Here is a 14,927-nt window from a genome sequence, read left to right as displayed (position 1 = left end):
CTTTAACATGGGATTCTCGAAAACTTTAGCTCAAAACTCATTTTCATCTTTGTAGCAACAATCAAAACTTTACAAAGAAGTAAAAATAAGATCAAATAAAAAAAGTGTACCAAGTAATTCGCCCTCTCCAATGCAAGTTTCCAACAAAATGATTAACTAATTAAATTTTATCTTTTTTTCAATAAACAAAACAAAGCTACTCCCTTAATATTCCATGGAGTTTTTACATAAAAATTAATCTAACAGAAATTAATTATCTATTAGAAAGGGTATTAAATTAATAATTTTTTTAAAAAAGATATGTAATAGGTAATTAATTCATGTAAGAGTGATTTTTTTTAAAAAAAAACATCGGTAATCCAGGTTGTTTTTGGTCAGAATAAAGGTAATCCAAGTTGAAGTTGAATGAAAAAAAAGTAGGGTTTTTTGTCAGATGAAATGGAAATGCTTCATGAATGAAGCACCTTCACTGATAGAGAGCGTGGGAACACGTGTGGTGAGTGATCGAGAGACCTTCCCCCCCCCCCCCCTTGTTTTTATCCTTTTATGTCTCGTCTTTGTCATTAGTCATTACTTCAACTTAACTAAGATGTGAATTCTACTTTTTCTGAGCTCTCATATGTTTTTGCTTCCTTCTCCTCCTCCTTCTTCGACTCTATCTTTAAAAGGGTCCGCCTTTGGTTTCTCTAATGGCTGCTATTGTATCTTGTTAGCCATAGTTTATTGGTGTACAAGTACTCAAAAGCTTGCATTTCTGGTGTTAGTCTAAGGTCATTATTTAATAAACTAGGGCAACTCAAGTTGTTTTAAGCTAGATTACTATACGTTTAGATTTTGATACCTGCACTTTTCCTTTGGAAATACATTTACACCATGGAGGATCTGTACAGGCTTGATGATCCTACAATCTCCTGTTCAAATGATATTGTAAGGGTTGATAATTTTCGTGCAGGAAGCTTTTCTGCTACTGTTACCACTGATTTTCTCAGTCCAGTTTATCATTTACTTCAATTCGATCATCAAGAAGTTGATACAGATGCCACTGGATCAGATATGTCTGAGCTCATCAAGTCCCAGATCTTGAATCACCCTCGTTATCCATACCTAGTATCTGCCCACATAGAATGCCAAAAGGTGGTTACGTTTTTAACCTTTTTTTTTTGGGTTTTAATGATTCATTATCATAATTACCTTTTGCTTCTTTTGTTTACTGTTTAATGATAGTGCGAAGGGCTTAATCTTTAAATGTTTTTTATTATTTTGTATATATAGGTTGGAGCAACGCCTGAGCTGGCGTCGCTTCTTGAAGAAATTGGCAGAGAGAATCGCTCTGTTAGTGCTTGTAGTCAGATAGGAGCTGATCCAGAACTTGACGAGTTCATGGTAAATCTTATGGATTTTTATCTTTAATTATACGCTTTGTTTGGTTCTTGAGAAAAAGTGCCAGGGAAAGAGAAGAATATTACTTGTTGCATGAATCTCAATATTCCAGGAATAACTTTTAACTGGTCTTCTTTGTTTGAAGGAATCATATTGCGAGGTTCTTCATCGCTACAGGAAAGAGTTATCAAAGCCGTTCAATGAAGCGACAACGTTCTTAAGCAACATGGAATCACAGCTAAGTAATCTCTGCAAAGGAGCACTGACCGAAAAATTGGATAATCATCCCTTTGGTAAAGTTTTTAATTAACCGTTTTCTCATCCCAAATTGCATATACTGTTACTGATAAATGGTGCTGCAAATGCAGTATTTATAATTTTACTGCCGTTTCCTTTTGTGCGCTTACCTATTTTGCTGCCCTTTAAGAAACCCAGAGTTTAAGACCATCCTAGAATGGCAAAATCCTAGAGCAAGAGAACTTAAGATCATGTCCAAATAGTATTAAATTGCGAATGAAACGTTTTTAAATGGAACCTGTAATAAAAATCATAATTATTTTTAGGAAATAAATCACACGGTAACGTCCGCAACAGCGCAGCTGCGATCACACTTGCAATTTAGTAATATCCTGGACATCAGTTTTATAGATATTTTGTGGATTGAAATGTTCTTTCTTCGTTGCTGAGTATTTGAGCAGACTATTTACATGTTATTTGTTTCATATAACAAATACAGTGGAAGAGTTGAGTTGCGGTGGGGAAGTTGAAGCTTCTGAAAATCAGGAATCTCTGGACTACTGTGGAAGCGAGGATGTTAAAGGAATGCTCATGCGCAAATACAGTGGCTATCTGAGCAGTCTGAGGAAAGAATTCTTGAAGAAAAGAAAGAAGGGTAAGCTACCAAAAGATGCAAGGGTGACACTGCTTGATTGGTGGAACAATCATTATAGATGGCCTTATCCCACGGTAAATACAACTTAATTACTACTAGTTTTTTCTTCTTCAGGTGACTTTCAATATGGAGTTTTGTGAAAGAAAATACTACAAACAATAACTAATTTCATTATGAAATGCTAGTGTGCTCTCAGGAGGGTTATTTTCAGCGTTGGAGCATCGCACTCTTTAGTAGAAAGACTACTGCGTTGTCCTTGAACCCTAATTTAGTATGTTTTCATCCCACCCAGTCCTGAAACAATGATAGTTAACACGAATGTTTTGATGAACATCAAGTTTTGTTTGCTAACTAAAAGAAGATCTTTATCTGGCCAAAAAAGGAAAAAAAATGAACCTGAACATAAGGTTTAGTTCAGATTTTCAATGTAATTATCTTTGAAAAGTGATCTCAAACAGATTTGGAGTTCAAATCTCGACATTTTAAACCTTTGTTTTATTCCAACATTATATATCTTGTTGAGATTCATGTGTTTGTCTAGGTTTAATGATTAAGAAGGGTTTGTGGTGTGATTGCAGGAGGAGGAGAAACTAAAATTATCAGAGATAACAGGACTAGAGCAGAAGCAAATCAACAACTGGTTCATCAACCAGAGGAAGCGGCATTGGAAACTGTCCGAGGATACAAAATTCGCTCTTATGGAAGCGGTTGCCGGACACATCGGAGGGCCTATGTGCTTGGATCATGGAGTTGGAACCAATGGCAATAATATTTAGTCAAAACAACTATTTTAAATCATCCTTTCATCATGTAATATTATTTAGGTTTCAACATGTGCAACATTCCACACCTGTAAATCAGTAAATGTTTTAATCTTTTACTATTATTTTTTTTTTAGAAGTTATTAGGTCACATTGGTACTTGTCAATGCATAGAATGGTTACTGATATCTCCATATTTGATCCAATAAATTCCCTGCTGTTGTGGTGCATGCAAATAGCTTCTGAAAATGTTGCAAAAATATGGGTCACTGAATCCCGTTTGGCCATTGGTGCCACTGAAATAAGAAAATTTGTAAGAAATCACCAGTTTCTGGTGTTTACCTTGTTTGATGAATTTGGTTTATGACTGCTGGTATTAATGTTGCTTTCAAGGCTTTAATTGACGAGTCTTTCCGCGTTGGAATTAAGTGGTTCGATGCCTTAAAGTATCAGCTTTTTCTTTCTTTAATAACCTTTTAAGTGAATTAAGTGGTTCGATGCCTTAAAGTATCAGCTTTTTCTTTCTTTAATAACCTTTTAAGTGTTTAGTCTCGTAAGCAGTAGTATGTAAGGCGGGTGAATCCATGAGATAATGTTCTCGAACTTTTTTATTCACGAGATAATGCACATCCCAGATTAATTGTTGAAATGGGGTGAATTCTACAGTGAGCTTGGAGGTCGCCATGGCATCCGGGCGACCTTGGAGGTCGACCTTGGAGGTCGCCATGGCATCCAAGCGACCTGTGGGGTGTTTTGCAAAAGATAGGTCGCCATGCAATCAAATAGTGTGGTGTTTTCAGATTCAATTTTTAAAGCATTTTTAGTCTATTATTGTATTTTATTTACATTTATTTATAATATACCTTTAGGCATCTTTGTTTCTCTGTTTAATTTTTAAGATTAACAGAGTTGTGTGTATATATAGAAATTTATTATTGAATTTAGGTCATCCGAGGCCATCCGACCGAGGCCATCCGAAAGCATCCGATGCCATCCGAGAGCATCCGAGGCCATCCGAACGAGTTATATGAGGGCAACCGAGCGAGCTATGCGAGGGAATCCGAGGGCAACCGAGCGAGGGTAGGTCGCCATGTACTCCGGGCGACCTACCCTCGCTCGGTTGCCCTCGGATTCCCTCGCATAGCTCGCTCGGTTGCCCTCGGATGCCCTCGCATAGCTCGTTCGGATGGCCTCGGTCGGATGGCCTCGGTCGGATGGCCTCGGTCGGATGGCCTCGGATGCCCAACGTGTTGGGGCGTGCATGGCGACCTGGTAGGTCGCTGGGCGTGCATGGCGACCTACCCCAGGGACTGATCACCCTATCTGAGCAATTAATCTGGAGAGAGCACTATCTCGTGAAAAAAAAAATTTCAACGCATTATCTCGTTGATTTTGCCTATGTAAGGCACTCAGATCCTGTGAAGTCATGTCTGCATCTCAAGTGTTTCTTTAGGGTACATTTTTTTTATTATAAAACTTGAATTTGCTGTGCTCTTCTTCCATTCAGAACAAATAAATAACAGTATTAAATTTGAAAGCAAACACAAGAACAATATGGACCTTGGGTGGGAATGAGTATTCGAACAAATTAGAGTATAAAAATTCAAGTTATTTAAATTTATAAATAAATCTTATCATTTAAATTTTATTTAAATTAAGTCAAATGTAATATTTGTTGAGTTATTTAAGTTTACAAATAATCTTATCATTTAAATTTCATTTGAATTAAGTCAGATGTAATATAATTGATGTTTATATTAAATTCAAATATATTTATTTATAATGTTAATGTTTCTAATTGACTGTAATTTAAACTATTTTCTTTAATCATATGTGATTTACATGTATATTTTTTCATTTTTTTCACATGTGTATATAAGATTTTAGGGTTTGTTTGTTTGTCGTAAAATGAATTACGGAATTGGTTTTCCCCGAAATCCCGTGTTTGTTTCATGTAATTCGTTTTCCGGAAAATGTTTTCCCGTGTTTGTTTCGCGTAATTCGTTTTCCGGAAAATGTTTTCCTGTGCTTGGTTGGAGGAAAACTGATTGGTCAACGTAAAACATTTTCCTGGTCAACATAATTTCCTTTGTGTTTTCTGAAAAATGACTTACGGTATAATTTTCCGTAAGTCATTTTCCGAACTTTTAACTTCAAAGAATAAATACTCAAAATAATTTTATTTTATGAATTTAATATTAATAAAATATTTTAATATCATTTTCATCAAAATATTCATTATTAAAATATTTAAAATATTTTTATTAATATGTATAATAATATAATATTATATTTTTAATATTATAGTAAAATAATCAATTATATTATAATAATATAAGATATTATATTTTTATTTTAATAAATATATATAATAAATTTTGTATATATTTAATATTAATATAATAATCTAATAATATTTTAATAAAGATATTTAAAATATACTAATTAATATTTTTAAAATATAATATAACACTATTACTTTAATGAATTATTAATATAATTTATAATATTTTTATTTCACTAAAATATACCAATATTAATATTTTTTATTAATAAAATTATAAAAATAATATTTAATAATAAATACATTATTTTAATATTTTAAAATAATAATATTAAAAAAACTCATCAACTAGTGGAAAAAATGTTTAAATAACATCTTCCAAATATCATAAAACGTTTTTCAGATGTTTTTCAAAAAATGTAATTCATTTTACGAAAAACAATTTTCGGAAAACGTTTTCAAAAAATGTAATTCATTTTTCAGAATTCAAATTCCAGTAATTCATTTTCCAGAAAACCAATTACATCCAAACAAACAGACCCTTAATGTTATTTACTAAATCAAATATCATATAAAATTATATAATATTATTTAAAAAATATATATTTTGAGGACAAAGTATTAATGAAAGTATAAAGAAATTTAGGAATTGATGAGAATAAAAAAAAATCAGAGAACTGTAATGAATGATCAAATTAAAGAAAATATAAAGTTGAAGAATTAAATTAAAAATAGAAAAAATATTGTAAAAAGAGAAATTGAAATTACATAGATATTCTACGGTGTTAGATGAGCATGTTGTTTAAATTTAATAAAAAAAAAACTTAAAATAAGAAGAAATCAAAGAAATAAAAAAAACACACAAAACTAAATCGCCAAAAAATCGTCAAAATAACCTCAGTGATCAAAAATGTCTTATAATATACGATTTTAATCAACTTTTTTTGGATTTGCCAAAATGACCAACTAAATCGCAATGCGATCGATAATTCGCAACGCGATCTGAAGTATCGCAAATCAGTTTCCAGATTCGCAACGCGATTCTGACTATCACATTGCGATTTCCCAAATTCACGTTGCGAATCGCAATGCGATTACGTAAATCGCAATGCGAATTAGGAAAATCGCAATGCGATTACGTAAATCGCAATGCGAATCTGACTATCGCAATGCGATTTACATAGCACCATTCGTATTAACGCGTATTTTTTTTCAAATTCCAAATACGAATATATTAATATATCGGAAACTGAACTGTCCACAGTATATCCCGTAATCGCAACTCATAACCTAAAACCTAAAATCACAACTCAGTCCCATCTCCATCTCTCACTCTCTACGGTGAAATCCGTCCCCATCTCCGGCGAAATCCCTCACAACCATTTACGGTCAGAAATCCCTTACAATCATTCAGAAATGGAAAATCAACCTCCGAGGGTTAGTTTTTTTAATTATTTTTATTTTGAAATTTTTGCATTATTTTAGGTTTTTCATATTGAAATTGATGATAAATTTAATGGTAATTTCAATAATAGATTAACCATTTCACTTAGATTTCTTATTAAATTCATTCGATTGCTGCCAATACTGCTAAAGTGTTTAGTCTTTAACCCTATGAAGTTAGTATTTGTCTTTGTTTTGTCTTTTGGTTGAAGTAATGCAGAAGAAGAATAGTTTCTAAACTTAAAATCGCAACATGAAAATGAAAATCGCAACACGAAAATGACTATCGCAACGAGAGAAATGAAAATCGCAACGATATAATCGCAACGCGAAACCAAAATCGCATTGCGATTTTCATTTCGCGTTGCGATTCTCTCGTTGCGATTTTCATTTCGCGTTGTGATTCTCTCGTTGCGATTTTCATTCTCCCGTTGCGATTTTCATTTCAACCAAAAGACAAAACAATGTTGCAAATTTTAGTTTCAAGAATAAACTACTATTTATGTTTATTGTTTTTGGTATATCTTCACAGTGTAGTTTTTGGTATATCTAACTTGGTATGTTTATTGTTTTTGTAGAAATTTTTTTCGGCTTCATTGACATTAAGGAATAAAGTTAGCCTAGCCACTACAATTGCTTCGAAGCTTTCACCTGCACAAAGAAAATTGTTTGAGGAAACCTGCTTCGGGCCATGGCTGAGAGTACAGCATCCGGGTGGAGATGCTAATTTGACCCATTTGTGGCTTCAGACCATGACTAGCGATCTACCCAACAGTATACAACGTGGTGAGGAAGAGATATGGTTTCATTTTCCACCGGCGTATACTTGTTTTGGGCGGAAGGAGTTCTGCTTAATCACTGGTCTACGATTCAGACACGATGATGTAGGCCGGTACACTCGTCATATCACCCGCCCATCATGGTTATCCAGGGTTTTTCCTGATGAGTCAATAAAGAAGTCGAACTTACACGTCGACGACCTGAAGAAATTGTTTAATAAGAAAGATGGTTTTACTCGGATGAATGACGTCGATGTTGTCCGAGTATGCCTTCTAGTACTTTTGTATGCCGGCTTTTTAGGCAGAGAGGCCAGACAACCTATTCCTCAGGAGCTAATATTATTGGTAGAGGACCTAAATGCATGGAATCTGTTTCCGTGGGGTTCGTATATATGGAAAGCTACCTGGACTAAGTTGTCGTCTGCCTTTGATGACCGCAAAAGTTTGCGTGGCGATGGGTCAAAATACACTTTTTCAGGCTTTGTTTGGGCCTTTAAGGTAAGAATTTCTATATAATGTTTTCAAAATTATAATTAATTATTTAACAATTACTAATGTTTGTTATTATATTGTTTGTAGATTTGGATATTCGAGGCTTTCCCCAGCATGCAGACATATGCATTAAAAACTTCAAATGATATTCATAGGGCTATTTCCTGGAAGAGGAAACGTCTGTTGGATTGGGAAGACTTAATACCATATGCGACAATAAATAATGTAAGTTAACACAAATACTATCATATATAAACAAGTTATTAATAGTAGACGTTTAACTTTGTTTGAGTTTTTATATTTTTAGGAGGTCAACACTCTATTAATGAGACTGACACCCACGGAGGCTGAGCTTGCCACTGATTGGTGGCAAGCTAGTCAGCGTTTTCTTGATGGCACGAATGATGAGCAGCCTCCACTTCCTCCACTTCGAGAGCCATCACCTCACCCAGAGCCATCACCTGATCGACCCGACTATACACCTCTACAACGAGAGCCATCACCTATCCCGTCACATCATCGAGCCTCTTCTCCATCATCACCTCATGATAGGCGACCGAAAAAGATGCCACGACTTCTATCTCCCTGTTCTCCACCTCCACGGGATGAGTCAAGGGAGTTACGTGATGAGGTCAATACCTTGCGTGAGGAGATCGGTACTCTACACGATAACGATGGTGCATGGCGTGTGGAGGTGTCTACTTTACGTGGTGAGGTTGCCGCTCTACGTGAGATGGTAGTATCGTTGCAGAATGAGGTTCATACTCTACGCAACGAGGTAAGTTTAAGATTTTCCATATTTAACTTGATGATAAATTTACTCGTAATTTCACTTAGATTAACCATTTCACTTAGATTGTTTAGTAAATTTATTCGGTTGCTGCCAATACTGCTAAACTGTTTATTAACACTGTGAAGTTAGTATTTGTCTTTTGTTGTCTTTTGGTTGAAGTAAATTTATTTAGTTGCTGCCAATTCTGCTAAACTGTGTATTCTTTAACACTGTGAAGTTAGTATTTGTCTTTGTTTTGTCTTTTGGTTGAAAGTAAATTTGTTCGTTTGCTGCCAATTCTGCTAAACTGTGTATTCTTTAATACTCTGAAGTTAGTATTTGTATTTGTTTTGTCTTTTGGTTGAAGTAATGCAATCTATTCAAGTTTCAATTTGCAGAAGAAGAAGAAATAGTTTATTCTTGAAACTATATTTTAGCAACACTGTTTTGTCTTTTGGTTGAAATAAAAATCGCAACGAGAGAATGAAAATCGCAACGCGAAACGAAAATCGCAACACGAAATGAAAATCGCAACGCGAAACTATAATCGCGTTGCGATTTTCATTTCGCGTTGCGATTTTGTCATTGCGATTTTCATTTCGCGTTGCGATAGTCATTTTTCACATTGCGATTTTAAGTTCCAGAAACTATTCTTCTTCTGCAAATTGAAACTTGAATGAATTGCATTACTTCAACCAATAGACAAAGACAAATACTAAGTTGACAGTGTTGCAAGTTTGAAACATATTTGTCTTTGTTATTTGATGCATTTTGTGAACTATGATAGAATAATGACTTGGGTGAATTCAATGCAAGTTTGAAACATATTTGTCTTTGTTTTCACTGTTTAAATACCATGTCTGTTTATTTAATGATTTTTGTATTTAATTATTTAGCGGCCCGATAAGGTGGATGCTTTACGTCGGGTTTTTCTTGCACGACAAAGTTCACGCATCAGACGACGTGCACGTGCTATTAAGTCTCCGTAGACCCCAATAGTGCGAAGACACCGCAAGAAGAAGCCCGACTCGCCTGTCATCCCTCAAGAGTCCACTCCTATCGTTGAAGAGGCCCCTATCATTCCTCGAGAGTCCCCTCCCACTGTTCAAGAGGTCACTGTCATCGTTGAAGAGGTTCATTCCACCATTCAAGAGCCCGATTCATATGGAGTCATATGTAGGATTCTTGAGAAACCCTCTGACGTGCCGGACATGATGGATGATAGTTGGCTCTCGTATGAGTTACCGGCCAGTATCATTCTGGTATCTGAAGTGGAGAGGAGACAACTACCAGACACAATTCTAGATAACACCCTTTGGGCTAAGACCGCAGTTGATTTTTATCTACATGAGCGGAGCCAGGGGTGTTTCACTGACATATGCAAGCTCAACGATGATATCTATTTGTTGCTTGATCGGTCTTGATGGGGCGTATTATTAGGGGTTGAAGACAATGGCTATTTCGATGGAGGGGTAAGTCTTATATTTTTCTTATATTTCAATTTGATTATTTTTTTTTAATTTATGTAAGTTACTAATATATGTCTTTTTTTGTAAAACAGCATATCGATGCGTGGGTGTCACGTCTTCTAATAATTAGGAAACTTAAGGAAAATAAAAAAAAAATACACGATATACAATTATATCGACGTCTTTTAACGCCGTTCACTTAAAGAATCAACGAGATGAATCATTTGCGTTGGGCAATGGACAAGCTAAACTTTATCCTGCATGGTGGGAGGTCGATAAGGTTAGTATTTATTTTAGATTAAGTTTAAAGGTATTCATAAATAAGTGCGCAAATGAATGAATTATTACTTATGATTGCAGGTGTTTATCCCTGTTTTGGAACGTAAACATTGGCTTCTCGTCGAGCTTCAGCTCCCATCCCTTAAGGCAATAGTATATAACAGCATGATAAATTACATATCATTGGCTGATTTAAGAGATATTATTAAGGGATGGAGCTCTCATTTGGCTAAATTCTTGGATGCGATAAATTATTAGACTCGTTCTGGAAACAAGAAGCCAAAGAAGCTCAATATTACAGTTAGCAGAGACGAGACCGCACCACAACAAACGAATGGACCCAGAGGAGATTGTGGTCCTCTTGTATGCTTGGCGTTGGAGCGTTTGATCACAGGAAGTATAAAGTATCTACCTCCCACCGATAGAGATAGAACTGCAGTAGGCTTGTAGTTTCGGCATTATATGGCTAGATCGATATATACGAGACGCTGTCTACCTGCATTTATAAAAATGTCCATAAACAATTGGTAAGTTTATAGGCTTTTGGTTTGAAAATGTTTGGTTAAGTACCTAGAATTTAATTATTTATTGTTTGTAGGTTTTAGATGTGTAGAAAGTGTTGTTTGAGCAAATGTTTGGTTTTTGCAAGTTAATCTCATAAGTGAGCTGCGTGAAAATGATGTATGGCTGCAAAAGTTTATTCAATAGTAGATGAGGAAATAAGAATTATTGCTTATTTTTTTATTGTTTAATTGATTTGTAAAAGATGATTTGTAAAAGTTGATTTGTTTAATTGATATGAACATAATTCTTATTTGTGCTTGTTTAATTGATTGAAATGTAATGGTTGATTTTGTTGATTTATATCTGCATTATGTTGAAGGCAAAAATGACTATCGCAATGCGAAATGAAAATCGCAACGCGAAACTAAAATCGATAACAACTGAACAGATCATGGTAATTTTCAAACTCAAGTTACTAATACATGCCTAACTGAAAATGTTAAAAGTTCACACATAAAATCCACATAATACAACGTTTGCATTTAAAAATCACCTAAGTTAACAGTCCCAAAAGGTGAAGCCGGTTGTGATTGGGATTTTAAAGATGATTGCGAATTTGAAATTCAGTATTGCGATAATCAGAATATCGTTGCGATTTTCCTAATTCGCATTGCGATTTACGTATTCGCATTGCGATTTAGAAAAATCACAACGCGAATTTGGGAAATCGCAATGTGATAGTCAGGATCGCGTTGCGAATCTGGAAACTGATTTACGATACCGGAGATCGCGTTGCAAATTATCGATCGCATTGCGATTTAGTTGGTCATTTTGGCAAATCCAAAAAAAAAATTGGTCAAAATCGTATATTATAAGGCATTTTTGGTCACTGAGGTTATTTTCTCATATAAATATTCTATGGTTTGAATTCGACTAAAAAAAATTTAAAACAAAAGAAGAATTAAAAAAAAAAGAAATCAAAAATCATATTGCAAAACAATCCGTTAAAGATCAAACACCATCATTTTTACATTTAATGTTTTTGACTATCCAAAATTTACAAATTCAAACTTGAAATCAGAATAAAAAGTTTGAGTAGATTTGAATAACTCGGAATATATTCAAATCGACCCTTATTCCTGGAATAAGACCAATACTAGGGTCTACCAAGCTGCAGCAACTTTACAATGGCCACACTGTTATGAGTTTCACTATTTACCAAGTTTATGGGATGAAGAATCATAACTTCACATTCATAGGAATAACACAGAATATGCATTAACAAACTGGTTCCATAACCTGCCATAGCTGAGGGGAAAAAGAATTGATAGAGGACAATTTAAGAAGTCGGTTGTCTGAACTGAATGCACATCAAAAGGAAACACATGTTTCTATATATAACATAAACTATCAAATCTATTTTGCAAGAGTCGGAATTTGTAAGGTACTAAGAAAAACAGTTATCCTATCATCTACTTCGAAAATTAGCAAAGCCAGAAGAAATGAGGCTGCAGGAAATGCAACTTGGGGTCATAATAATTCTAATGGTTCATACTACAACCAAACACCTGCAGTCTGTTCTAGGCAAAACTCAACAGTGTTGGGATCTTTTCTGGTCAAAAGATCACCAGATCTGCAACACTGGTGTTTGCTGACTCAACAGTGTATCTTCACACTAGGCAAGGACATTACGAGGCATCATCGGGTGCAGCTGCAGTATCACTACTTTTGTCAACTTCAGAAGCACTTCCCTCGGCATTCATGTCACTGAAACTCCGTTTCTTTAATTTGGAGTTTGAATTCTCCTTTTCTTTCCCTTTTCTTTTCTCATCCTCGACTTTCTTTTCAGGCTGATGTTCATTCAAATTAGGAAAAAGTGGAGGCTCCCTGCCACTTAGTTTACAATAGACTCTCTCCACCGTTTCACTTATTTCCTTCCCCAAACCATTTCCGTCCAGAATCAACTCCCAAACTGATTTTGAGGCCCTCTCAAGAACTGGGGTCCTGCCCAGTAATATCAAAATTCAATTCCATTGTACATTTAATGCGAGCACATAGCATATTGTCCATGATGACCGAAAGTTCTATAAATAAACACAAACATAGGATGAACGAGTAAATACATAAAAGGTCTATGTTACACCATGTAATCATTCTCGAGTTTTAGCCGTTCAAAAACCAATGAAGAAAAGCGAAAACACTCACTCAAGTTCCTGCCTAAGAGCATCAAACAATTCTCTTTTCGTCTGTTTCTCTGCACCAGGGGTGTTTAGGACCTTACTCTGCTCTGCCATTTTAATTGTTGTATTCTTCAACTCCTCCTATAACAGAGAAAAAAATACAGATATCATATAGAACCAGAGGGTACATGACGAGTCAACTCTTCAACTTCAAGGAATGCAAGTTTATAGACTAGTTTAAAATTACTAATTAATAACGTCAGCAATTCACATTCGATACACATAAGCAACTTCAAAGGAACAAATAGCTGAATTCACATAAGACCTTACGATTTTAGGTGAATCGATGATCTTCGGTCAAGTTAGAACAGCAAATATAACAAACAAGTCACCACAACTTCAAATTTCAACACAATTATTCCAGAATCCAAATTAGTTTCCTCAATCACATAGAAAACTTTATATCTTTAGGGAAAAAATTGTACTACTATATCTTTAGTAAGTACAGTAAATATATAACTTTTATATCCAGTCCCAAAGAAAGAACACAACGTTCAACCTTGGAGAAAAAATGGGAAGGCATGTGTAACTTTAACTTCAGAGCTTCATTCACGTCATATATTGACAATTGACACTGAAATAAACTTTTGCAGCATTTAATAATATCAAGTGGGGTTTCAAGTGCAGAAATACCAAAGGAGTGAATTAGGGCAAAGGATAAGAAGATAAGAGCAAATCACAAAACATTTGACCAAAAGGGTTCAGTGAGACGGTTGATAATTGGATTCAAGGGAAGAAAAAAAATCACATTTAAAACTATAAAAAAAATCAATGGGCATAACTGAATTTGAAAAATCTTCATGATAAAAACACATATTGTAGTGACATTAACCCAGAAAATCACTGAACGGAATATTTTTACGTTAAAAGAAAAATAACCAGATAAAAATTCCAGCAGTTCGTATACATATTTACCGAGAAAGACAAAAGAGACTCACATTGGCTTTAAGCTGATTGATAATCTTCAGCCTGAGAGCATCAATGGTTCCATCATTCATCAATGACTCCAACACATCTTCTGGGGTTATTACCGATGATGATCCCATCTTTTAATTCGAACAAAAAGAAACAAATTTAAGAAAATTTAATTCCTTCAACACTATGCCTAAAAATAAGAAAACGAATCTTATAAGGTCTTCAACAATCAGAATAAGAAAAAGTATGGTCCTTTAAAAAGAAAATCAGACAAAAAGAGAGGAGGAGATGAAGAAGAAGAAGAACATTAGAGATGGTTCGGGGAATCAGCGCACCTTGTCGTCTGTCAATCCACAAAATAGAAATTAAACGATGATCAATTTGTTGTTAATCTTAAGAAAACACACGCGAATATATGGATTTGGGCGGAGTCCGTCTATGAAAAAGACGTCGTTTGTAAATACTTTTTAATATATTTATTAGAATCTTGAGTAAGGTGAGTTGCGTAGAAGCCAAATTAATTAACTACAATTAAGTTGGAAAATGACAAGCTCATTTAGAATTATAATATTAATTTAAAAACGATATTGCATAAATATTTAAATAAGTAATTTAAATTATGATAAAAAATTAGGGTAAAATACACAAACGGTCCCTTAACTATAAGGCACTACTTTATTGAGTCACTCAACTATTTAAAATTATAAAATAGTCCTT

General features: G+C 34.5%; 2 protein-coding genes across 2 annotated transcripts; one reads left to right on the top strand and one right to left on the bottom strand.

The window, feature by feature from the left end:
• Positions 1-826: 826 nt before the first annotated feature.
• On the top strand, positions 827-3,103 carry LOC120154212 (homeobox protein knotted-1-like 1). Its single transcript, XM_039166032.1, has 5 exons — positions 827-1,134; positions 1,273-1,383; positions 1,526-1,673; positions 2,117-2,346; positions 2,851-3,103. The coding sequence occupies exons 1-5, from the start codon at positions 874-876 to the stop codon at positions 3,046-3,048; spliced, it is 948 nt and encodes a 315-aa protein (XP_039021963.1). The 5' UTR covers positions 827-873; the 3' UTR covers positions 3,049-3,103.
• A 9,317-nt stretch (positions 3,104-12,420) lies between these two features.
• LOC120153666 lies at positions 12,421-14,635 on the bottom strand. The gene is made up of 4 exons (XM_039165577.1): positions 14,546-14,635; positions 14,234-14,400; positions 13,261-13,376; positions 12,421-13,059 (listed from the first exon to the last, which is right to left on the bottom strand). Exons 2-4 carry the CDS (start codon positions 14,339-14,341, stop codon positions 12,744-12,746), a joined length of 540 nt encoding a protein of 179 aa, XP_039021508.1. The 5' UTR covers positions 14,342-14,400; positions 14,546-14,635; the 3' UTR covers positions 12,421-12,743.
• Between the last annotated feature and the right edge of the window lie 292 nt (positions 14,636-14,927).

The sequence above is a fragment of the Hibiscus syriacus genome, unplaced genomic scaffold, assembly GCF_006381635.1.
Source record: "Hibiscus syriacus cultivar Baekdansim isolate YM2019G1 unplaced genomic scaffold, ASM638163v2 tig00111105_pilon, whole genome shotgun sequence".
Lineage (NCBI taxonomy): Eukaryota > Viridiplantae > Streptophyta > Magnoliopsida > Malvales > Malvaceae > Hibiscus > Hibiscus syriacus.
The sequence above is the reverse complement of the archived record's forward strand: the minus strand, read 5'-3'. Positions and strand labels throughout refer to the sequence as shown.

Coding starts and splice junctions, on each gene's coding strand:
- LOC120154212 (XM_039166032.1), top strand. CDS start 874: ATGGAGGATCTGTACAGGCTTGATGATCCTACAATCTCCTGTTCAAAT. Junction 1,674..2,116: donor ATTGGATAATCATCCCTTTG/GTAAAGTTTTTA, acceptor TAACAAATACAG/TGGAAGAGTTGAGTTGCGGT. Junction 2,347..2,850: donor ATAGATGGCCTTATCCCACG/GTAAATACAACT, acceptor GTGTGATTGCAG/GAGGAGGAGAAACTAAAATT.
- LOC120153666 (XM_039165577.1), bottom strand. CDS start 14,341: ATGGGATCATCATCGGTAATAACCCCAGAAGATGTGTTGGAGTCATTG. Junction 13,377..14,233: donor TCAATCAGCTTAAAGCCAAT/GTGAGTCTCTTT, acceptor TCTCTGTTATAG/GAGGAGTTGAAGAATACAAC. Junction 13,060..13,260: donor GCTCTTAGGCAGGAACTTGA/GTGAGTGTTTTC, acceptor ATTACTGGGCAG/GACCCCAGTTCTTGAGAGGG.